Source organism: Syngnathus typhle, linkage group LG17, assembly GCF_033458585.1.
Source record: "Syngnathus typhle isolate RoL2023-S1 ecotype Sweden linkage group LG17, RoL_Styp_1.0, whole genome shotgun sequence".
Classification (NCBI taxonomy): domain Eukaryota; kingdom Metazoa; phylum Chordata; class Actinopteri; order Syngnathiformes; family Syngnathidae; genus Syngnathus; species Syngnathus typhle.
Window position 1 is genome coordinate 437933 of NC_083754.1, and position 23845 is coordinate 461777.

The window sequence follows — 23845 nt, forward strand, 5'->3', positions numbered from 1 at the left end:
GACAATGATTGGTCGACAGGCTTATCTACACACTGTACCCAATCGTAAGGGTTGTTGTAAATGACAGTTCCCAATTGACCCACATCTGGTGAGATGGAGTTATTGAGCTCCGACGACTAATTCAATATTTGCCCTTGCCCTGGGTGGGGTTTGGCAGACATAACCTGCAACTATTCATTGTTCCAAAATGTACGATTTACGTACGTAGTATTGTATTAAAGTGGCTATTTCTAACGCCTTAGTGTGGAGTGACATCTGCTGGTCATGAACTTAAATACAGAAACGTAGAATTGCGTGAGCCACCACACGATTGATTTTTATTGGGTGTACAAAACAAGTGCATAAATAGTGCTATATAGACAAAGTTGGAGTTCCAAAACAAAAAAAGGCAAAGTTTACGTTGAAATGCAAATTGATTGATCAACGTCTCATAAACAATTAGGATTCACAGCGTTGTTTTAAGTGCAAGCAGCCGGTGGAAGGAAAAATGCCAAATGTCTCCCTTTTCAAAACAACGTGCAGCGCAAACGTGCAAAGAGCCATCTTTATACGCTCCATTACATTTAAACGCACAGCTTTGGCCCATTTGCTAAAGTTACAATCACTTTCTCGACGACAAGCACAATGGTCTATGCCACTAAGACAAGGTAGCTTTAAAGCAATCCGAGACGGTGTGCCATCATGAGAGTCTGGGATTAGGATGCGCGCTAATTACATGATGGGAGCTAGGTTGTTTGTCTAAAAAGGTCTGCCACTGATGTGCGAGCAGCTCCAGTGTACTAAATTGAAGCCATAGTGAGCTATGTGAACTTGACTGAAGGCATTTTGGGTAGTGCAAATTGAGGAGGGGGGGGGGGGGGGGGGGGGGCACAAAAATTCTGGCTAGCTACATCTGAAGCCCTTGAACTCCTATTTTGGAATATGTCAGTTATCGCACGCAACACTTTCTTCATGTGTTCACAAGATGGCGCAGTTCTTCTTCTTCTTGGAATCTTTTTTGCCCTGCTCGTGGGATGCGCCCCTGCGCTTGTAGAAGCTGGAGAAGCACGCTGCCGCGCACATGGGCTCTTTGAGCTCCAGCATCCACCTCCCCTCGCCATAAAAGCGCAGCGAGCCGAGCTCCAAGTCGGTGACGGGTTCCACTTGTTGCAACACCAGGATCTCCAGCAGGTCCAGACCCGTTTGGACCGCTGCCACGCCCTCCGCGCAACCCAGGGTGACGTGGGCACGGCTGCCCGTCGGCAAGGAGGCGGCGCCAGGGACGGACGGCTCCGCCTCCTTTTCGGCATCGGCCGGCCACAGCACCAGTTGCTCCTCCGTGAGGCTGACGCGGGCGCCGAAGGTGCGAGGCGTGACGAAAAGCGCGCTCACGGTCAGATCGAACACTGAGCTGTACAACTCAATGACTGCCTGAAAGAATAAAAAAGGGATGGGGGGGGGGGGGGGGGGGGAATAATCAGTAGTCCACAACTGCTGTGCTGCCATTGTTTTTTTCACAGACTGTCGACTCCCGGGGGGGGAGAGGGGAGAAAAAAAAAAAAAGAAAAGAAAAAAAACACACACACAACGGTTGCCTCAACAGGTGGCAAGCAGTAGTGGCTCTGGAGCCAAATTCATTGTTGGCAAATATGTGTCATATTTGGCCACAAAGGACGCAAACGGGAGAGGTGACGTTCCAGTAACTTCCATCTATCTCAAAAAACAATAGTTTTAATCCTACATGAATTTGTACGCACAAGGGTGGTGGTGGGGTGTGTGGGGACTTACTGGTTTCTGGGCATATTCTTTGGCTCCCTCTGCCCTCCCATAGTCACAAAACTTGGTGGTGCAGTGGAAGCTTCCTTTGCTTTTGAAGAATTGGTCCAGAGGAACATTTTGCCCTTCATTCACAGACGCTGCAAAGACATGGAAAAATGAGTCAGGGCCAGTGGAACACAGCCCTGAGGTTTTTTTTTTTTTGGCACGAGGGCTGCACAATACTTGGAAACCATGCAATTACATTCTTAGCAACCAGTAAAAAAACTGTTTTCCAAGCATCAAAAATTAGCAAGCCGAGTGTATTCTTAGCTCATTCATTGGATGGCAGCTCACTCACAGCCAACAGCGTTCTTCTTGACGCCGTCCAGCGCCGTCAGAAAGTCGTTGCCTGTGCACCTAAGCCGGTCCTGCGCGGGGGTGAGCAGGAACCAGCCGAAGAATAGCGGCAGGCGCACTTCATCCAGTTGGCGCTTCACGGCAGCGACGGCGGCCGGCTTGCGGCCGGCCAGCTTGGCGAGCCGCGCAATGTCGGCGCTCCATTCGGTGCGCGGCTCCAGGAAGATGGCGACCATGCCGTGCTCCCGAGCCATCTCGCCCAGGCGGGCCAGCCGCTCCTGGGTGTGGTTGGTGTCGTCCACCACCACCAGCGCCGAGGCGGCGTCGACGCAGCAGGCCACCACCGCCTCGTCGAGGGCCTTGTGCACATCCGTGCCGCGGTCCCCGTTGTCCGCGTAGTCGTCGGCGCAGAAGACGGAGCAGCGGTCCTTGTAGGCGTCGGCCAGCGCTCGGGACAAGAAGGTCTTGCCGCTTCCCGGAAGGCCTCTGATGACCACCAGGGTGCGAGAGGCGCGCAGTGCATTTTTGGTCTTCTCGTGTTTCAGGATGGGGAACGCCAGGGAGTCGGCAGAGGGAACTATCGCCTCCTTATCGGGCACTGCCTCACTCGACTTAGCCGACTTGGCACTTACTTCCGGCTCAACTTCCTTCTTGGGCTCAGCTGGGCGTGCCGTTTCAGCTTCATTCTCCTCCTTCTGCACAGAGACTTTGGCTAGCTTCTCCGTAGATGCTTCCGTTTTCTCCCCTCCATTTTGTGTCAGAGCTTCCTTGACAACTTCTTCCTGAAACTTCTCTGAGCTTGGAGGCTGTGGTTCTTGAGGCTGCTCTGGCAGCACGGGCTCTCCCTGGGTTGGCGGCGCAGGCTCTTCCTGGGTTGGCGGCGCAGCTTCTGGAACCGGCTCAGACTCTTCTGGCACAGCAACAGGCACCGGTGGCTCAGCTTCGGGGCTATTACGGTGCAAGTAAGCTCGGATAGGCGTGGCGGTGTTGGTTCCGGACGCATCGCCGCCGCTGTTCACCACAGGCGGCTCCTTCTCCTCCCCCTCGGCAACTGCTGGCTTCTCAGGCTCTGCAGACGCTTCCGACTGTGTCACAACCGCCGCTGCCGCCGCCACCGTCGCCGCCTTCTCCTGTTGCGGGTTCTCCAACATGTTGGGAACTTCAGCGTTGTTTTCAGGGTCCATTTAAGGCTTGATAGGGTCACTGTGTTACATTAACATGCACCCTAAACACAGCAAAAGAAAGAATTCATTTCTGATTTTCAACAGCAAAACTAACAGTAAAAAGACTAATGTAAACAGTAATAAGATATCAAGTGCTACTAGACAAAAGAATGTTAACAGACTAAGCAGACAAAATGCAGTTAAATTGTCTCTATTCGATGATAATGTTGGGCAACCTGGCGTCAGACTGAACAGCGCCGTCTAGCGAACGAAGTGGCGACCATTTGGATTCTTCACAATTTATGCTTCATTTACCAGATGTGCGAACGTGTCGTGTCACGAGTCAGAAAAGCTTCCTCAAAACTACATTGGCAAAAAAAAAAAACGACGCGCAAGTGTCTTACCAGAAAAGACACTAAAACGAACATTTTCCGTGTTAGTTTCCGTAAAGACGCCAACAGCTGTTGTGTGGGCGACGCGGTGAATCAACTCGCGTTGTGCTTCAAGCTATGAAAAAGCCCACTAATTTGAAAGAATAGAGCATTAAACTTGTTTAAACCGTGTGAAATCATGCATTTGAAGTTTAAAAAAGTTCAAATTTTAAACTTAAGAGAAAAAGTAAGAGACGGAGGTTAACATGGCACACAAACAATTACCAAGCCAAACAGGCGGATTTCCAGTAAGCAATCACCATCGTCTGTGCGTAGCGAACTTGTCCTCCCCAAAATACGTCCCATCGCCATGAAAAATAGACGTCCGTAAGCTTTACAATGTGCGCAGATCAAACTTACCAGCATTCGGTGGGGATTCTTACCACGCGCTCCTCTTGGAGTACAACGACAAGCTAAGCTGCTTGCACACCACGCTGACATCCACGCGCCGCTTCTCTTCTTCAAGGCACGCACGGCGGCGGGGACGCGCACGTTGGGCGGGGCCCACGGGCACGCCCTTCACGGACCGGAAGTGGGATCAAATCCAACTGTGGTCCAATGAAACCCTATTGGGTCTTTTTTCAACTGACTCAATCTAAAAGAAACAATGACGACGTTAACGTTTAAAAAATAATGAATGCCAATGATACAATAATCCTAATACGCTCATTGTGCAATGTGACCACTGAAGAGCATCAGGTGACCTCAAGAGGTCGTTTCAATATTAACGCAAAGCGTTAGAATATACCCTAAGCATTTTGTACGGTCATTTTAAATGAAAAACTAGCCAAATAACGTAACAAACACCACATCATACTGTGTCTTCTTTCGTCTGTCATACTGGTTTTATTCTTGTGCCTTTTGAAATAAATAACTACAAATCTAATTCAATGATATGTCTCAGTGTCCTATAGGCTCTTGAGTATTACATGTGCGGCTTCCGTGGGGGCACCGGCAGGCGTTTTGGCCTGCTTGCTTGGTTGTCTTTGAGGGTCTTTGGGTGAAGGACACGGGGGGGCTTCTGCTGGTTCCAGAAGTCGGCGCAGTCATCCAAGTATGCGAGGCAGCCTTGGATGACGTCCTGCAGTTGCTTGCCGTTTCTCGTCTTGCTTTTCACCAAGGCTGCAGATCAGCATAAAACAGTCAACGGGGGCATATGCATTTGGCGTTTAATTGGACAGCATTTTTTTCTAATGGTGAAAATAAAAAAATGTACCTTCATCCTTTAACAAATTCTCCAGATACTTCCTGTCCTCGTAAAACTCCCCCAGGTATTTCTTGCTCTTCTTCTCTGTCTCAGAGGCGTGTGGCTTCTTGGCTGCTGTCATCTGCTGTGTGAGATTGTTTGTGTCAAATCATAACAAGTACAGAGATAGCAAGTTGATGTGATTACCTCCACATCTTTTTGCAGCATGTCTGCTTTAACCTTCTGTATGACGGCAGGAGGAACTGAGTAGACAAAAGTATTGAGACAGCGCTCTCAGGAGCATTACACACTTCCATCTTTAGTGTAGGTCACATACCAGTGACGGCGTTCTCAATGGCTTCGTGCGCTTTCTGGATGCCCAGCCGGAACTCGTGGACTTGAGGGCGCAGTTTCAGCCCTTGGTGGTAAAACACTAGCGCAAATTCAAATTCCCCCAAGCAGTACAAAGCCTCGGCCTTCTGGTACAAGCCCTCATTGAAATAAAAAAATAATAATTGTATCATTTGTTCCACACAATTGTTTAGTGTGATGTCAAAAACGCATACCTCAAAAAAGGAGTGGTCTTCTTGAAGTGATGCTTCGGCGTCCCTCAGGGCTTTCTCGTATTGACCCATCTTTAGGTAGCACTTGGAGCGACCCACAAAGCAGTCTTTGTCTTCAGGTTTGAGTGTCAGAGCCTGTTACATCATATAGAATATACACTTACGGGAGAATTGGTGATTGCGAATTTGAATTTCAAGGTTGAAAATAAGTTCATTTTCAACCTTGAAATTCTCGCTGAAAATGATAGCAGTTTCCAGCAACTCAGTTGGGAAAAAGTTTTGGTGTAGAATTTGACCGGCTTTTATTTATGCTAAATTTTGAAAAGTTATTTAACATGTAAGCACTCGCTCGCTCGCTCGCTCACTCACTCACTCACTCACTCACCGTGCTGTAGCTTTCGACTGCTTTTTCACACTCTCCCTTCAGCAGCAACCAGTCACCATCCGCCATTAAAGTGGAGAAAACACCTTTCGCCTTCGGATCTCTACACTCAGACTCTGTTTCAGACATTGCTTACCCAGAGAATTTTGCCAAAAGAGCGAAAAGAAAAAAAGACAAAAGGCCGCAGGAAGCGCCTCACCGGCTCGGTAACCTGGCAACCGCGGGAACAAATAAGAGCAATGGCGCTCCCTCCCGGCTGGCTGGAAAATGTGTGGAAACGCAGATTTTCTTGGGAGTAAACTTTCTGTTTAAATTGTCGCAATGATTCGACAGCAATTTGTACTGTCACAGATCTACTGTATGTCATAGTTTGTGGCTCACTCATATCTCCCCCAAAAAAGGATTCAGAAGGAAACCACTTGCCTCATTTGAGCCAATGAGAGTTTGGAGTTAACTTCAGGTACAATAATTAGGACTAGGTATAAACCTATTTCATATATCGTCTTTCTAAATCTTACTTTAAATTCGTCTCTCGACTTTTTTGAGTATTAGAAGTTACTATACTTACTAAGTAAATGCAAACTATCTATTTCCCCTAGTATGATTCAGCGCCGATCGCCACCCCGCCCCCAAAAATTCACATACTGATAAAAAAGAATGGAAAAAAAAAAAAAGATTAAATTTAGATCATGTTTTTGATACAGCATTTGTATTGCTTTTCCCTATTTGGATGTAATAACCCGTAAAAATAAATAAATAGGCAAGTCCTCGACTTTATTGACACTGTTATAAACAGGAGGGTTTCACCAAAATGATAATGACAATAATGGTGAGGACGCCTCGATTTTTCCCACCTTATCTACGTCAACAGAAAGTATGTCTGGACCCATTTTTTTCATAAACAACATTCTAAGTATGCTCCCATTTATTCATTGTGTTGCATTTTAATGACCGAAGAAAAATCTTGTATCCAAGTGCTTTGTTGCTAAATAAGGAGCTGTGACTGGCACCAGGGGGGGGGGGGGGGGGGGGGGGGACAATAAATATAAAACAAAATAGGATAATAACACAAAAGTGACAAATCAAAATGATACATTCCAGTCACATGTGCAATACAGCAATCTGTGGATGGCAACTTCAAATATAAAATGTGTCATTTCATACACTTGACGCAGCTCCCACTAGCGAGGGTGCCGTTTAGCGACCGTCCCCGTTAGATACTTCAAATGAGAAAATGGGGGTTGCAGTTTCATGCAGAGGAGGCAGCAGTCTTTACTTCCCGCATGGACCCTCTTTAAAAAAAAAAAAAATAATAATAATAATAATAATAAAAAAAAGGGTAGCTGCACGACGGTCACTTCAAATGTCTTGGATGTACAGCTAGTTTGAGTTTGGTTTCAGTGTGTCTGTATGTGGCTGCATTGACGGAGATGACAAGGATCCACCCGCATCTGCTCAAAGATACAGCCGGTGGGTCGGGCGGAGGGGGCGGCGTGCGGCGGCAGGTCCTAAGGTCGTGTCGGATGGCGGGAAAGCGGCCCGCTTAACCGAACTGGAAGAAGAAATTTCCTGGCCCGGAGGCTGAAAGGTAAATACAAGGTTAGACCGCTGACTTGTGGCGGTTGGATGAAATGCAGGGAGGTAGGCAGGCAGGCAGGCAGGCAGGCAGGCAGGCAGGCAGGCAGGCAGGCAGTTACATTTGAACCTATGCTTACCACTTACCTTCGAAACTAAAACCTCCCGGAGCACCGAAGAATGCCTTGAAAATGTTGTTGGCGTCAAAATCTGGTGGAGTGGGGGGTGGACAAGGCGTCAGTGCGGGCAAAAGGGCCGCCGTACCCTGTGAGGACGGCCGGGAGACCCGCTTACCTCCCATGTTCATGCCCTCGTCCTCCAGGTCCTGTCCGCTGTCGTAGCGTGACTTCTTCTTGGGGTCCGACAACACGCTGAAGGCCTCGCCCACCTCCTTGAATTTCTTCTCCTCTTCCTTTTGCACCTCCGCGCTTGCGCCGCTGTGCCGATCTGAGAGGAAGCGGCGGTCGTTCAGGAGAGCATTCGAGTGGGGGGGGGGGGGGGGCATTTTAGTGACGCACCTGGGTGATGTAAGAGAGCCCGTTTGCGGTACGCCTTCTTGATCTCCTCCTCGGTTGCGTTCTTGTCTACGCCGAGCACCTTGTAGTAGTCTTTCCGCTTGCTTTTCTTTAGCTCCAGCTGTGCGTGTTTTAACAGCTGCTTGTGCTCTGTTGGGGTGGAGATGGAGTGGGGTGGGGGTGGCGGGGGGGTGGTGGGTCAGGCTGTGTACATATATAATGCTTCATATTGTGAGTTATAGCCTGCCCTCAACAGATTCCAAACAGTCTCTCTGCTCGTTACCTTTTGTCTTCTCTGTCTGGTAAACCTTCTCGTAGTCTCGAACGGCCTCTTCGTACTGCTCCGTGTCCATGTAGCTGCGAGGTGACAAGCAGACGGGATATAATAGCACGCAACGAGACGCGGCGCGGCGGTGAAATGAAACCAGACGTTTGGTACCATTGCGCTCGTCGCAAATAGGCCTTGATGTAGGTCTCATCCAGCTTAATGGCTTTTGTGCAGTCTTCGATGGCCTGTTCCACTTTCTTCAGCTAAAAGACAAGAAGCAGCGGTGATGGGCCGATCGCACCCGTTGCAATGACTCTAACGAGACGTGCGAGCGAGCGAGCGACCCGCTACCAGGCACCGTTTTATCCCCATAAGCAGCCACGTGCCTACCTTGGAGCCCACCGTGGCTCTGTTACAGTACAGCTTGGCGTTGGTCTTGATGTTGTTGGGGTCTATTGTTAGCGCCTCAGAGTAGAGGACGTAGGCGGCGTCAAAGCTGCCCTCCTTGAACGCCTTGTTGCCCTCCTCCTTCTTGGCCTTCAGCGCCTTGGCGTTCTGAACAGAACACGTCTTAAAAAAACAACCGGTACAACAACAGGTATGGAAAGACTCCAATACTGACTCGACAGGCGAGCCGGGCTTTCTCGTGATCCGGAGCCATGCGCAGGGCCTGCACGAAGAACTGAACCGCCTTGTCGATGCAGTCCTCGTAGTAGAGACAAAGGCCGCGCACGTACAGCGCATCGGCGTTGGTGGAGTCCATTCTTAAAATGTCGCTAAGAATGGAAGAGCAGTGTTAAAAGCACGCACGCACAGCGCATCGGCGTTGGTGGAGTCCATTCTTAAAATGTCGCTAAGAATGGAAGAGCCGTGTTAAAAGCACGCACGCACGCACGCACGCACGCACGCATGGGAATGGTCCGACGATGAAACGTTTTTGTTTGTCGATGATCGGTTTTTGCTCGACGAAAGCAGCGGCGTTCCACGCAATAGAGTAGCGCGCATGGTGTAGAGTCACCGGACCTGGCCACCGACTGAGCTTCCGGGTAGCGTCCCAGCAGGGCCAAGCACTCGGCTTTCAGTATCTTGAACCGATGGCAGGCCGGGGCAGACTGCAAAGCTCGGTCCATGCAGAAGACCACCTGGAGACGGACACGCTGTGGCGTTATCGAGAACCCTCGACGGGCCTGCTGGAAAAACCTACCATGCGGTAGTCTCTCTTGTCAAAGCCCATCTCTGCCATCCGCTCGTATTCCAGGACGGACTCGGCGCTCTTGAGCTGAAAAAGTCATGACAGGGAGGTTTGTCGTTTTGAAATTGGAAGGGAAGCTGCCATTGGCTTCTTCACCGGAACCAACCGACCTCCTGCTGGGCTTGGCTGTTCTCGGGCTCCAGCTCCAGGACCTTCTGGAAGCAGCGCGAGGCCGCCATGGCGTGGCCGAGGGACAGGTGGCACTTCCCCTCTCGCAAGTGCCCCTGGACAGCCACGCGGCTTTATTAGTGCGACAAAACGACACACTGGGAAGGTGCGCCTATTAGATCTCCTCAATGCACCTTCATGAAGGAGTTATCCAGCCTCACTGCTTGCTGGGAATCCTCCAAAGCCTCGCGGTACCGACACAGCATCATCAGAGTGGCCGCTCGGTTGCCGTAGTAACTGGCGTTCTTTGGACACATGTCTGCGAGAAAGAACAAAAACTGAAATCTCCACAAGCAAAACCATGCAAGTTCATAATCAAATACCGATGGCCTTGGTGTAGTAATTGAAGGCTTCTGCGTAATCCTTCTGGATGTAGAACGCATTGCCTTGCTCTTTGTAGCCATCGGCTTCCCTATGGTGGACACAAATGGCACATTTGATTTTGAAATAACACAAATACGCTTCTTGAACCGATGATGTAGGCTTTCGCCATGTTCAATGAATACTTGACATAGGTATCGTCTCTGACCACATGAGCAGGCAGTAGCGCAAGCAATCACGAAGCGGAGTCAATTTCCCTGGAAAACGAAACTTGCGTTGAGTACAGTGTAAGGCTGTGAATGAACAGCCGAGTACACACAGTCCGAGGACGAGCCAGCCCCGCTGGTTGGCTAAACTTAGAAAGGAGTCAAGGAACATATGACACCAAGCACGCTGCTCACCAACTGTGGCCATGACTTTTTTGGGAAAGCCTGTCATTGATTGTTTGAACGTCACGACCTCTCCGAACTTTCGAGAATGATCGTTTCACAAAAGAAAAAGATGATAACAACAACAACAACAACAACAACAACAACAACAACAAACGACGACCTGACAACTTCTGCACGTTACTACCACTATCATGCGCACGGAGGCTGTCGGTAAGTGGAGGACAAAATAACATGAACGGACGCCTTCATCTAGCCAAATAGCGGCTAACTTAGCTAGCTCCGTGACACGATGCCACCACACGGAGGCGTCCGGTGTTAAATAGAACTCGAAAACCTCGCGGGTGGTTCGTTTCGGCCGCTGTCAGTGCGTCCTACCGTTCCAATTCGTCGTCGCTAAGGAGTTCGATGTCGGGGTCCATGTTCCCAGCGTCGCACCGCTTCGCCGCCATTTTGACGTGAAGGTAGAGGGGGCGGGGTCAAATGCTGCAGTCGTTGTGGCGTCATCATAAACAGGAAGTCATCCTCCTAGTCAGAATCAATTATAAAACGCCAATATATTTCGGGTGGGCGACAAAATCGATGTTTTCTGCTTTTAAAAAAAGTATCCCTATTTTTTCCATGTTAATTCGTTACGCGTGCTGTCACGCGCACCCGGATGCGTGTTCGCATCTTACGTCACGACGACTCTCACTTCCGGACTTCGAGGGAAGCGTAAACACGCAGCACTGCGCGTTCAAATATTGTATATTTGGTTGTATGTTTGATCCCATCTCGCACGCACTGGCGTGTTCGCTTTCATAGACGCGCTTCAATATAAACTGTTGATTTCGTGGCATGAGCGATTAGCTGTCGTCCCACTACTCGGTTGAGATTATGTGAAAGCTAAAACTAAGCTACATTGATGTTATACCGAGTTCATCGAGCGAGCGAGCGAGCGAGCAAACAAGAAAATTCCGTCTTCATCTGTTTTTTTCGTCCGGGTGCAGAGAGGAGCGTCATGGGGAAAAGCTGCAAAGTGGTGGTATGTGGCCAGGCTGCAGTTGGTAAAACGGCCGTGTTGGAGCAGCTATTGTACGCCAATCATGTCGCAGGTACTTCGGATTACTTTTTGATCAATCGTCTGGCATCCGTTGCAAGGGTGTACCGCCTATTGCTCAGTCCAGCACATTCATCCTGTATAGACAGACGCCCTATCACATGGATGGATGGATGGATGGATGGATGGATGGATGGATGGATGGATGGATGGATGGATGGATGGATGGAGACGCAAATGTCTCTTCTCACGTCGTGCCTGAGCTGTCTCGCCCGTGTATTTCTCAGGTTCCGAAACCATGGAGACGCTGGAGGACATCTACATCGGATCTATCGAGACCGATCGGGGCACCCGCGAGCAGGTGCGCTTTTACGACACCCGAGGGCTCCGCGACGGCACGGAATTCCCTCGGCATTACTACAGCTTCGCCGACGGCTTCGTACTGGTTTACAGCATCGACAGCAAGGAGTCCTTCAAGCGCATGGAGGCTCTTAAGAAGGACATCGACCGACACAGAGATAAGAAGGAGGTACAATTGGACTTTTTGCATCACCGAGTGTGTTTGACTTGTCGTGTGTTTGACTAGTCAATGAAACCGGAAGTTAATAAAGCAGGCTTAAAAATACGCAGGTAACCATCGTGGTCCTGGGCAACAAGCTGGACAAGCAGGAGGAACGGCGCGTGGACGCCAACATGGCGCAGAACTGGGCCAAGAACGAGAAGGTGCGCCTGTGGGAGCTGTCGGTGGCCGACCGCCGCACGCTCGTCGAGCCTTTTGTGTACCTGGCCAGCAAAATGACGCAGCCGCAGAGCAAGTCCACCTTCCCGCTCAGCCGCAACAAGAACAAGGGCAGCGGGCCCACGGACGGCTGAAGGAAGGATGGACGGACGTGCAAAAACGCAGCGCGTTTGCCCTCTTTTTATTTTTTACATCGTTTCAAATTCCGCCTCGCCATGTCAAGCTAATCTGATTCAGGGCAAAGCTGCTTGTGCACTTTCAGCCTTCCATTGACAGTTGATTTCTGTCCTGCAATTACGCCATAATCATATCACATTTAAGTGTGGAAAACATGCACAAGAATTGGAAAAGGGCGGCAAATAGTTGTTGACATCACCGTGTCGTCACACTGTCAATCATGTCACTTTAATGGCCATCCTGTATTTTAGAGCCATCGCAAGCTGTTGACGGTGTACGGTAACTAAGTCACCTGTCGTCGGGAAGCTTTGTTCCACTGCTTCCTTTTATTAGATGATTTGATTATGCTATATTTGATGCCGTCATTACACCTATGTACAGTATATATGTTTATAGCATTTCAATTGTGCAGCTTTTTTCAGGGACCAATTGTTTCAAATGTGTTATTGTTAGGGTTAGGGCCTAAACGAAGCCAGCCTTTAACATGCCTTTAAAATGAAATGTGTTATTTTACTTTTAAACAGCATTTGTTTGCATCTTCAATAAACAATTGAAGTATTTTTGTGTCATATTGTCTTCACGTATCAAGCAAAGCTATAATTCCTGTTTCTTGTACACTCAACGTATTGAGTAGCTTCAAAAAGGATTGCTTTCATCAGCAGCAGCAGCCAGCCAGCCACGCATTCAACCCATCCATCCATCCGTCCATCCGTCCATCCATCCGTCCGTCCATCCGTCCATCCATCCATCCATCCATCCATCCATCCATCCATCCATCCACCCACCCACCCTATCCACCCATCCACCCATCCATCATCTGGATGTAGCCTTTGGGGACAGTCTGAAAACGGTCTGTCGCACCAGGGTCATCGTGCAATCACAGTTTTTCATAAATAACAGGAATTGTTGAAGAAAACTGGTATCAGAAATGTTCACGCTATCTCTGGTGGCAACGCTCGACTTGAGTTTAACAGCACAGTATCGAAGGTTGTTACAGTGCGAGTATTTCATTTCACAGTCCCTTAATGCAACACACGGCTGATGAACGAATCAATACGAAAGCAGATGTTTGAGGAGATTTAAGACTGTCCCTGACGGCAGCAGCCAACTTAATTCGATAAACATATGACGCCGCAAATAAATGAAAACAGACAGTTAGAACAGCGCCTTGAAAGGGATCGCTGGCGTGCCGTTGCCTCACACGGCCGCTAGAGGGCGCCCTAGTGTCGTATGAGCTCAATACAGCGTTGGTCGCGTCTCTCGTTGAAGCTACTCGGGAATTCATCCATTTTCTGAACCGCTTAGTCCCCACGGGGGTCGCGGGTGTGCTGGAGCCTATCTCAGCTGTCATCAGGCAGTAGGCGGGGGACACCCTGAACCGGTTGCCAGCCAATCGCAGGGCACACAGAGACAAACAACCATTTGCACTCGCACTCACACCTAGGGACAATTTGAAGTGCTCAATCAGCCTCCCAAGCATGTTTTGGGGATGTGGGAGGAAACCGGAGTGGCCGGAGGAAAAGCCACGCGGGCCCGGGGGAATTGCCAGTGTCAAAAAATGGCTCAATGTCAGAGGCCAAATATCAGTAGCATAGCCTCGAGCTGAGATGAGCACTTGATAGGCCATTCAACTCAAACATTTCACATTGATTGACTGACGAATCGAAGCAATTTCAACACATACCTGTCAAAAGCAAATGTGAACGACGGCATCCGGGAGCCATTTTAGGGCCTTTGCGGACCATGGAAGCATTACACAAGGTCACAGATGTTAACGTCGTGAAAAATGACACTCTGGTTCCGCAGTTGCGCTCGCTGCCTGCAAAGGTTAATAATGCCAGATGAGAGAAAACCTCAAGTGGAACATTTATGAAGCGTTGTATTATTACACGCTGCGCAGTTCCCCGAGAGGGCCATTTCATCTCGTATGTCCCATTTCTGTCATGTTCCTTTTTTTCTTTTCAAATTGAGGTCATTTCACACTTATAGTATATTTGAATAAATGAAATGCACATGTTGATCATTTGAGTTTCAATGGTGCGGTTTTGCTATTTTTTTTGAAATGAAGGAAAGTAATGTTGTGCGCCTTGAGATAAGAATTGAAATTGTTTGTAATTTGCAATTCATTTCACATCATTTCTTCTCATTTTCTCGCTACTATCCAGCTGTTTAACCGATTTTGTCTGTCGTCACTATGATTGCGTGGGGAAACGTACGATTCAGATTAATAATGAAGGCAGCACGAGACTCAAAGCCAAATTTAAACAAAACACACACACAAATCCACGATAAGCATTTAAGAAATTCGAAAAGCTTTTTTTATTTCCCAAAAATCCATCGGGTACAAGCTCTCTTCACGTCGCGTCCCGCTTGATGTCGCCATGACGACGGGCCGAGCGATACCCTGAACGCGGATGGATGGGTCGCAACCCGCTCACCCCTGAGAAGGCCTGGGACACTCTTGATTTTTTTTTTTTTTTTTTTTTTCCCCACTTTAAAAAAAAAAAGGCCTTGTACTTAAAAAAAAGAAGTCAATAATAAACAAGAATAGGATCTCGTCTTCTATGGTACACATAACAATATTAACTCTGATAAAAGCTTTATACGTCCTCTACGGGGTTTTCTACACTGAAGACATAGTGACGCCGCCGGCCGGCTGCTTTTGTTACGGAGAGGCGGGAGATGGCAGAGACTGGCGACAGTCACGACAGATGACAGGCACACACACACAGGCGCGCGCGCACGCGCACACACACACACAAATATACATATTGCACAATGAGAGAAAAATGCATAGGATGTACGTCACCCACCGACAGGAGTTGTGGTCACCTCGTGACTGGCAGGCGTTTGCAGCGCAGCGTGAGGGAAGTGGTCGCTATTGCTTTTAAATGTCAACCTTGTGATCACCTGATTGTTTATTTTTCGTGTGTACGAAGCGCTTTTAAGGTGCTTTTTTTGTGGTTGCCATGGTAACGCTGTGCTGTTTGTTTGGGTTCCCTCCCACACGCCATGCTGTCGATCAAACCCTCCTCTTCCACCTCCGCTTTGTCGGTGGCCCGTTTGTCAAGGTGTGAAGTGTTCCGGCGGTTTGGATGGCGCCAAACGGACACAAGGGCGATCACCATGTGGACCCGAGAATGTCTTACAACGTTTTTAAAAAGGACATCAGGTGAAGCAGGGCTTTTCAAAGTGTGGGACAGTGAGTTTGGAAGGCGGGGGAGAAAAAAATACATATTCGTATGCTATCATTTTCTTTCTCCAGTGACTCCACTTACTTTGAGTTCTTGTGACTCACAGTGTCTGATGTAGCTGGTTAGCTTAGCGCATAAAAATCACATTTTGTTTTTATTTTTCTCAAGTTACCTCACCTCCTAATTAGGTCCCATCTGAAATATTTTCCAATGAACCTTTTCTTTGCGTTTGCCGAGCTGCTGAGGTTCTCTGTCTCACATTTTGAAAAGCAAGCGCTCAAGTAAAGGGAGCTTATCTTCAACGTACACCTAGACTGGTCTACAAAACACGGCACACGGTAAGAGGCGTAAAATCAAATGGCTATCAATGCGCTCCTCGCTCCCTCGCCTCGCCTCGCCTCGCCGGTAACCACCGGAACAGAAAGAAGGCGTGATGGATGGGGGGGGGCCTCGCCATTCTCCCTTAAGACAAGTTGACTGCATAGTTTGGTCACACAGAGAGAGAGGACACCAACCAGGGAGGGGAGGAGAGGAGAGGGGAGGGGAGGGGAGGGGAGGGGAGGGGAGGGGAGGGGAGGGGAGGGGAGGGGAGGGGAGGGGAGGGGAGGGGAGGGGAGGGGAGGGCATTAGTAGGGGGAAAAAATGATGGGGGCGTGCGCGGGCCGCAGAGGACCCGGAGCGGGCCGGAAAAGCGCCGGCCCCAGGAAGGGCGTCTGTATGAAGGCGGCGGCGCCCATTGGGGGGCGTAGCGCCAGCGGGTTGGCGGCAAGCGTGCAGAGGGTGGGCGGTGCCAGGGGGCCGGGCAGGAAGCCCGCGGCCAAGCTCTTGGTCAGCTGCTTCTGCAAGGCCAGTTTGGTCTGGTGAACACACAAGCAGGACATGTTTGACTTGGTAAACATGAGGCCCCGGCCCCGCCCCGCCCCGCCCCGCTCAAGCGCATGATTGCTGATGAACATCACGTGAGCCCACCCAACTTGATGTTCAAGCATACATATGTGAGCCTCATCCAGGAAAACGGTGAATGGTGTCTTCAGACTAAAGGTGCTGTTGAATGGATTGTGTGGCTTGTTTCCATGACATCGTTTTTAGCTCCAAATGGATAAGAACTGCGTCCTTTGTTTCTATGACGACGGAAACAATGGGTGCAACGTCTTTCTTACCTTTGTGCTTGGCAAAGGTTCACAAGTTGCTTCTTGTTTGTGGCTTAATCAAAATAAAAACAGGCGCCGTAGCTCACGTGACATTTCAGTAAATCTCATCAGGTGTGAGTAAGAATGTCCAACAGTTGAAGCTGGTGGGTTGGTCAAATTGTATTTTCCAAAATTGAAATTTCAATTTTGAAAAAAATCAGATTCTTTAAATGGACACCCCTATAGTTTTCTAGGTTAGAAAAGATCTCCTCAATTAATAAGAAGTAAGAAAGAAAACACAGCATGAATGCCACATTGTTAACTTTAAGAGCTGTTGCCTTCATCCATAATAAATACGTATATCAAAGCTTTTGTGCACTCACCTGCGAGGAGAGCGAGGCCAGGCCGTAGCTGCCCAAAGCTTTCTTCATGGCCGACACAGTCGCGCCCGCACAGCCGTTCCATCGCATGCTCTGTGTGTGTGTGTGTGTGTGCGGGGGGGGGGGGGGGGGGGGGGGTGTTAGGGTTAGGGCTCGGGTCACGACGTGCCATAGCTATCCTTGTATTTTTGGCAGAGTGGGCCGGTCGCTCGTACTCACCGCTAAGCTGAGCTGCTGGCCCTTGCTGTGCGGGCTGAATTTGGGCTTGGGCGGTTTTCCGGCCATTCGGTCCTTGTGCCGTCTGCTGTTCATGTGCTGAAGAAAGGCCCCAAAAGAAGCAAATCAAAAAACAGATCAGCATCTGTTGCCCTAACATCATCCTCATCGTCGTCATGGCGATGAGGGACGCTAAACCACCGTGTGCGCAAAAGCTGACACATTTGCTTGCGTCTTTGCCAACTTGAGCGGTTAGGGCTTCAAATGAGGCTTGGCATTTGAAAAGCACGACACACCTGGCTGAGCTGCGTCTCGGAGTTGACAAAGATCTCGCACACTTGGCACTGAAAGCTCTTGTTGGTGACGCCCACGCTGCTTTTGCTCGCCAGCCGCTTGCTCTTATAGCTGGCGCGGGCCGCCGCCATCTTGCCGCGGCGGCGGGGCAGCACGCTTTGACCTTCTAGCATCAGCTTGTGTTTTGTACCTGGGGGAGGAGGGGCACAACGCCACGGAGACCATCAGGACGCCAGCCGGCACAAAGGAGACAAAAGCTACGTCCGCCGTACCGCTGTTGTGGGCTTCCAGCTGCGAGGCCGAGTTCATGGTCACTTTGCAGACGGGACAGTGAAGGTGCGCTTTGCTCTTCTTGCCCTCCTCGTCCGCCCGCGCCTCTCCGTCGGCGCCGGACGAGTCCGTCCGGCCTCTCGAGCCCTCGGCCGCCTCTGGAGCGGCGGAGTTAGCCGCCGCCGCCGCCGCCGCCGCCGCCGCCGTGTCAGAGAGCCGCAAGGTCGGCGAGAGCCGCAAGGTCGGCGAGAGCCTCAAGGTCGGCGAGAGCCGCAAGGTCGGCGCCGCTTCGGCGGCCGCCACGTCCGACGGCGGCGCGGCCGAGCTCTCCTCTGTTTTGACGTCCGGGGAGTCTGACTGAAGACCTGCGGGGATGTACACACAATTGTTTGTGAAATGTTCCCAATATTGTCTGATATGTCAGCGGACTGACTGACTTGCATTCCACATGTTTCCTTCCTGGACTTTGCACATTTCACCCAGGACCATTGACTTGAGCTGAAAAGCTTCATCCCATCTGTTGCTCCTTTGCCACCATTGATTTTTCTTTCCCCAGTCAATTCATCACTGGAGATAAGCAGTGGAACTGCCACAGAAAATGAAGCCAGATTAGGGCGTAATGCTAGTGCCCGAAGAGGCTTGGTTCAAGCTGCTCAAGCCTCCAGAGCTGTACTGGTGAGAGCCATCCATGGATTAAGCAAACGCGACTCTTAAGGAACTTCAAACAGTTCAGTCTCCAAAAAGAAAAATGGAACAAATCCCCAGCAGACAACGGTACTGCGAGAAGAGCTAATGAGACGTTATCAACCAAATCGGGAGGAGCCATAGACACTTGACTCCATTGAGCTGAGCCACCAACAAAATGGCAGCCTTGGCAATCAGACAGCAACAGAGGCTCTTTCGTGCCCACGGACGCCGGGCCGGGTAGCTACCGCCCCCGTCAAATGGCATGGTTTGAGTGTCTGTTGCGGAAGCTCCGTGATTGAGGCTCTCCCTCCCGGCTGACCCGCGAAGCCTCAAAGTATCAATCGATTGCGCGAGCGGCAAGCGCGCGTGGGAAGTGTCGCCGCTGCCAAATAAACACAATCCTTTCCGAGCGCCGGCCAGATTGGCAAAGCGTCAGCGCCGGGAGCAGACCATTGGCGGGCGGGGGAGGAGTGGCACCGCCCGCCGCCGCCGCCGCCCGCCGCTCCTTTATGGATCTTGGGATCAATGTGGCACGAGGCGGAAATGAATCCACGCTTGAAGAGTCCAATTAAAAGGCGCGGCGTTTCACAAGTGCTGGATTGATCCGCTTGACGTCAAGCATGGTTACGCGTGAGCCCAAAAGCTGACGATGAAATCATCATTAGCGCCGGCTTCCACGCAATTAAAGAGGACGGTGATTGACGCTTGCCGTCATCAATGCAGTCTCCGGGGGGAACGCCCGCCACGACCCGTCCCGTCCCGTCCCGTCCCGTCCCTGCCAACACTTTGTCATTTTTGATGTCTCCTCTTAAATGCTGACATGACTCATGCATTGTGTGTCAAGTCTAAACAATTTTGGCCACACGTGCGATCCCGGCCGGCGGCAGCCACTTTCCTTTCGAGTCGCTCTGACGGAGCAGCCAAAAAGCAGCAACGCCAAAAGGTTTTGCCGTCCAAATGCAAAGAAAGGCCGAGTCTGTTAGCAATTAGCAGCTAACGTCACTTCTGCCACGAGTCCCATGATGTCTGTGAATTGGACCTGTTTGGAGGAGCAGGTGTGTTATTGGCGCCCGGTGTTCATTACAGGCCGGCCGCCTTTCAATTTCACGCGGAGCCAATCACGCAACGACGCCGCTCGGAAGAGCATAACAAGCCGCTTAGGGACTTGGCCATCATCCTCTCCGTTTCCGTTTGCTTCGACGTACTTATTCCCTCCTCTGAGCCGGGGTCGGCGGCAGCAGGGGGCGTGGCTGCGACGTCCGCCATCTCGGTCCGGTCCCGCTCCCTGGCCGCGGCTTCGCCGGCCCGCCGCTGCCTGTTCTTCTGCGCCTCCATGGCTTTGAGCTTGCGTGTGTGCTTGTGGCCCTTGTAGTGAGCCTCCGCCTGGTTCTGCGGCACAGCCAGAACGAGAAAGAGCCAAAAGAGATTTTAATCCATGTCATGTCTCGGTGGGGGAGGGGGAGCAAGACGTCTGGATGGGCAGGCCACGTCAAAAGAAATTGCACATTGCGGTCTGCTCCCGCCTGATAACGGCTGCGCCGCGCACGCCGGGAGGCCAGAGGTATAATTGCATGCCAAATAGGCAACAACTATGGCCGGCCTATCAATGCGCACAGCCAGAGGGCTGCCTCTCAATGCCTGCGCACACGCGCTCCGAAGTACGATGTGATCGCGCTCCGCTTAATGGGAGAGCAAAGCGTGGTCCAATCGGAAGAAATCAATGAGAGATTGCGCCGCGAGCTGGAAAAAAAGGGGAGGACGCCGCGAGGACAGTTGCGGTCCGGCCATGAACAGCGGCCAAGCGCTGAGGTCTGGGAAAACCAAGACGTGGCGGGCGGCAGTCTCGGTAGGGTGTCCTATCTAGCGCGTATGCTTTGCATGATGCCTCCAAATAATGTGCAGTGAAAAGGCTTCAAACGTGGCGGAGCGGAGCGGTGCAGAGCAGAGCAGAGCAGAGCAATCCTCCCATAGCAGCTGAGTGTCTGCAGCCAAAACACGGCGCAACGCTACTTGGATTGATTTGTGCCTTTTTTAGATTGTTTTGGACGGCCACGCTTTGTGGCTATAAATAACCACCGGCTGATTATGTCCTGAAGCCAGAACAAACGGCTCTACGTTCAAAATTGCATAAATCCAAGCTACCAAGACGCTTTTGGACACGTGATGCTCGTCACGCTCGCTCAAGTAAACCGACCGTCTTCCTCACCCCGAGTGTCGATTTGGGTTTATGCCGGAGTCCAGCCGACTTTGCGCACCTAAACTCCGCACAGACGGCATGAAAATGATAAATAGATGGTTGAAGGAAGGCTTTGCGGGATCTCGCGGCTCTTCTGAACATTTGTATCACTCATGTCTGCCACTTTGATTTTGTGCATATGCATCAAACGACCTGCCATATGTGTGTGTGTGACTCACTCACTCACTCCCTGCCTGCGTGTGTGTGTGTGTGTGTGTGTGTGTGTGATTGCTTCCTGCTGAGCCTGCTGATTGTTTCTGCTCGTGGCTGATAAACGGAGGCTCTCCCTGCTGTCTAATCCCTCGTGCCAAAACACACACACACACACACACACACACACAGAGTCAGTGCAGGCAGAAAAGCAAAGAAGGCAAGGAGGTTTAGCCATTGCATGTTAAACCATTAAACGCGTCCTTACCGTGGAGTTAAAGCGCAGGTGGCAAATGTTGCAGGAGATGATCTGCTTCTTCTTGAGGGGCTGCGGGACGCCAAAGGTGTGATTGATCACCGCCTTCTGCACAGGGTCCATCTAAAAGAGAAACATCCAGAAGTTCAGGTTTGCTCACACGCAGCATCACCTTCAGTTTATGAGACTTAAAGAAAAATAAAAGTCTGTGCGTGCGTGCGTGCGTGCGTACTGAGGACTTGGGTGAAAGTGAATTTGTCTTTCCACTTTGGTCAGGGCAGGCAGCCTTTGTTTTAGGAACGTTCCCATTGTGTGTCGGCAGACATCCGGAGCCTACTCGGCTCGAAATGCCTCTTTTGTCTCAAAGAGGAGAAAAGCAGCTGAACGGAGCACATGACGGACGGACGGAGAGATGGACGGCGCGGCCGCACCCAACCTCGTCGGCCATCTGTACCGAGGAGACGTCCGCTCGGGCGCGCTTTCCGTTTGCTTTTGATCCGGTTGGAGCTCGGGCCGCAGATGAGATGCGGCGACATAGCGCCTCGCTTTCTGCGGCTGTGAGGCTGCAGAGTGCTTTCTGTTTCATTTAGTATCTGCAGATGGAAGCTCAGGGAGCCGACACGCACGTAAATAAATATACACGGGCCACACCTGGACACCGACCGCGCCAACTTTCAGCTTGAATTATTCATAGGCAGAGCACTCAGAGAGCGCAGACCAGACCTCCACCAAGGCCTGTGAAATCATTCAGTCAGCGTGAACCGTTTTGGAACCAAAATGACATCAAGGCCTAACCCTAACCCCCGCCCACACAAAAAAAAGGTCACCCTTTTTGGTGTCGCACGCGGCGCTATTCCCGGACGAACGGAAAGCAAAACGGCAGCCAATGTGACGTCGCTCACCGAGTTGAAGTTGGGGAAGAGGCTGAGCGGCGACGAGCCGTTGAGACGGAACGGCAGCAGGTGCTTCAGGTCCAGCCGGGGCTGCTGCAGCGGCCGTCCCGCCACGGACAGCGAGGCCACCAGCGGCCCGCCTTGTCCTGATGTACCGGAGAAAAAGAAAAGACAAATGTTTATATGACGTCCGTATTAGGTGCAAAACTATGTTGTTGTTGTTTTCCTCTGATGCCAAATAACAAAATGGGTACTCTAGACATGGCTAATCCTGCTACCATTTCTTGCAGTATTGGAGTTTGTGCCGCCCACCCCCAACAAAGAGTGCCTCGCACCCTCACCCACCTTTAAATGCATCTTTTCAATACAGTGGGTGGAAGCGGGATTGGGAGGGAGGGAGGGAGGGAGGGAGGGATGGATGGAGGGAGGGTTGTCGGGAGGTAGGGAGGGGGGGGATATCGGATTTCAAATGGGATGAAGAGATTTCTAATTTTCCGCTTGGTCGCATTTCAGCAGCGGTGGGCTGCGGCGGCAGCATTTACACGAGCGGCAGGATCAATCATCGGTGTCAGGCCCGGGTCAAAGGGGCTTTGCATCGTGGGGTGATAACTTACAGCACAGACAAAGATAAGCAATCAGTGAGCTCGCAATGAGAAGCAAAGGTGGGACAAAGTGCACAATTACAGGAAGGTACAATCGTACAGATAGTATTTGAAGTCGCTCGCTCGCTACCGCTGCCTGTCCCACACCCACAGACAGACAACCCCCAAAAATGTCATAAATGACCCGTTTATGAAGATGCAAATGGGAAGAATAAATCCACTTGATGCTTTTTATAAAGTGCTGCACCCAGGCGGCCAGTTATCAGGCGACTGACAAGGCAGCTTATTAAATCACTACCTGACGCCTGCCTGAGCGCGTACGTCCCTAGAAGGAAGGCGATGACACACATGCGAGCAAATACGTAGCTGCCCGAAGCAAAGTTGCTCCTCAATGCATGCTGGCTGGCTAACTGCAGCCGGCAGCCACAAATAGCCTCCTTCTATCAACACACCACATCGTCATCCGTTTTGTTTTTGTCCAAGGTCCGCCCGAGTCCGGGCCTCAGAGCAAACTGTCCGATTTCTTCTTCTTCTTCTTCTCGAGCGCTGGCGAGTCATTGCGTTTGGTTACACAACGACCGGCCAGCGTCGTGCCGCATCTGCAGGATGCGCAGATGTGTGATTCCCAACTTTACGACAGCACGAGAAAGAGAAGCTGGCGCCACGACAATTCAAAAAAGGACCTTTTGACTCCATCACACCGTGAAACCCTGACATGAAAGAACAAGCAAGAACGTCACGTCATGAGAGGAAAGAAAAAAACAACAACAACGTCACGAGATGGTCAAACGACGGAGGCCGGCCGCTAAAGCGCTCGCGTCTGTCGGCGCAAGAAAGCCAAGCTGCTCTTTGCGCATCTGACGGGCCGAGCCACAACGGGGACCTTTCATTTGGCTGCCGGAAAGTGAGCCGTGTTGGATGGACGACATCAGCCCCGCCGTCACTTTTAATTAACGACAGACGCTTTGGGCCGGCCGCTCTCGTAATAAGCGGCCGACCTCAAGGTGGGATGTGATAACGTAAGGACGCCGTGTGAGCCGCATGCTCTCTCTCGCTCTCTCTCTCTCTCTCTCTCTCTCTCGCTCGCTCTCCAGCAGCGTTTTAAAATGTTCTTGTGCTAAGTACATGCTGCGCTGGGGAAACCAGTGGATACAAAATGGATTCTCAGCCAGAATTGTCATCACTCGCAGAGATTCAGCTGGAAAAGGATTCTCACGTCACGTTTATGTGCTTATCACGTTCCCGTCGTGCCAATGACAAAACGCTCTTCCATTG

General features: G+C 50.8%; 5 protein-coding genes and 1 long non-coding RNA gene across 13 annotated transcripts in view; 2 read left to right on the forward strand and 4 right to left on the reverse strand.

Moving 5' to 3' along the window:
* Positions 1–295: 295 nt before the first annotated feature.
* On the reverse strand, positions 296–4204 carry cnp (2',3'-cyclic nucleotide 3' phosphodiesterase). Its single transcript, XM_061303074.1, has 4 exons — positions 4049–4204; positions 2096–3319; positions 1768–1895; positions 296–1410 (listed from the first exon to the last, which is right to left on the reverse strand). The coding sequence occupies exons 2-4, from the start codon at positions 3276–3278 to the stop codon at positions 958–960; spliced, it is 1764 nt and encodes a 587-aa protein (XP_061159058.1). The 5' UTR covers positions 3279–3319; positions 4049–4204; the 3' UTR covers positions 296–957.
* Positions 4205–4509: 305 nt separating this feature from the next.
* Positions 4510–6013, reverse strand: odad4 (outer dynein arm docking complex subunit 4). Of its 3 annotated transcripts, XM_061303078.1 has the most exons (6): positions 5823–6013; positions 5441–5572; positions 5212–5365; positions 5082–5137; positions 4905–5019; positions 4510–4810 (listed from the first exon to the last, which is right to left on the reverse strand). In XM_061303078.1, exons 1-6 carry the CDS (start codon positions 5946–5948, stop codon positions 4614–4616), a joined length of 780 nt encoding a protein of 259 aa, XP_061159062.1. In that variant the 5' UTR covers positions 5949–6013; the 3' UTR covers positions 4510–4613. The 3 variants fall into 3 exon arrangements, with proteins under 3 accessions (XP_061159062.1, XP_061159061.1, XP_061159060.1); XM_061303077.1 differs by having other exon boundaries at positions 4905–5016; positions 5212–5572; XM_061303076.1 differs by having other exon boundaries at positions 5212–5572.
* Positions 6014–6572: 559 nt separating this feature from the next.
* On the reverse strand, positions 6573–10817 carry dnajc7 (DnaJ (Hsp40) homolog, subfamily C, member 7). Its single transcript, XM_061303075.1, has 14 exons — positions 10686–10817; positions 9921–10009; positions 9732–9856; positions 9540–9653; positions 9382–9456; positions 9201–9319; positions 8800–8953; positions 8568–8732; positions 8349–8440; positions 8193–8266; positions 7913–8059; positions 7689–7841; positions 7542–7604; positions 6573–7400 (listed from the first exon to the last, which is right to left on the reverse strand). Exons 1-14 carry the CDS (start codon positions 10757–10759, stop codon positions 7363–7365), a joined length of 1482 nt encoding a protein of 493 aa, XP_061159059.1. The 5' UTR covers positions 10760–10817; the 3' UTR covers positions 6573–7362.
* Positions 10818–10910: 93 nt separating this feature from the next.
* Positions 10911–12821, forward strand: nkiras2 (NFKB inhibitor interacting Ras-like 2). Of its 3 annotated transcripts, none has more exons than XM_061303081.1 (4): positions 10911–11064; positions 11297–11401; positions 11634–11875; positions 11977–12821. In XM_061303081.1, the coding sequence occupies exons 2-4, from the start codon at positions 11308–11310 to the stop codon at positions 12217–12219; spliced, it is 579 nt and encodes a 192-aa protein (XP_061159065.1). In that variant the 5' UTR covers positions 10911–11064; positions 11297–11307; the 3' UTR covers positions 12220–12821. The 3 variants fall into 3 exon arrangements, with proteins under 3 accessions (XP_061159065.1, XP_061159063.1, XP_061159066.1); XM_061303082.1 differs by having other exon boundaries at positions 10974–11052; XM_061303079.1 differs by having other exon boundaries at positions 10972–11401.
* Positions 12822–16062: 3241 nt separating this feature from the next.
* znf385c (zinc finger protein 385C) overlaps positions 16063–23845 on the reverse strand; it is a 30984-nt gene continuing 23201 nt past the window's right edge. For all 3 annotated transcript variants that reach the window (XM_061304251.1, XM_061304250.1, XM_061304252.1), the window contains 8 exons: positions 21978–22114; positions 21088–21198; positions 19639–19822; positions 17749–18111; positions 17479–17666; positions 17186–17281; positions 16970–17059; positions 16063–16313 (listed from right to left, as the gene is read on the reverse strand). In XM_061304251.1, the coding sequence (XP_061160235.1) occupies positions 16083–16313; positions 16970–17059; positions 17186–17281; positions 17479–17666; positions 17749–18111; positions 19639–19822; positions 21088–21198; positions 21978–22114 (1400 nt within the window). In that variant the 3' untranslated portion in view covers positions 16063–16082. The remainder of the gene's footprint in view (positions 16314–16969; positions 17060–17185; positions 17282–17478; positions 17667–17748; positions 18112–19638; positions 19823–21087; positions 21199–21977; positions 22115–23845) is intronic.
* On the forward strand, positions 20058–22212 carry LOC133170998 (uncharacterized). Of its 2 annotated transcripts, none has more exons than XR_009718651.1 (3): positions 20058–20279; positions 21122–21225; positions 21352–22212. It is a non-coding gene; the product is annotated as an uncharacterized LOC133170998 (long non-coding RNA). The 2 variants fall into 2 exon arrangements; XR_009718652.1 differs by having other exon boundaries at positions 21398–22212.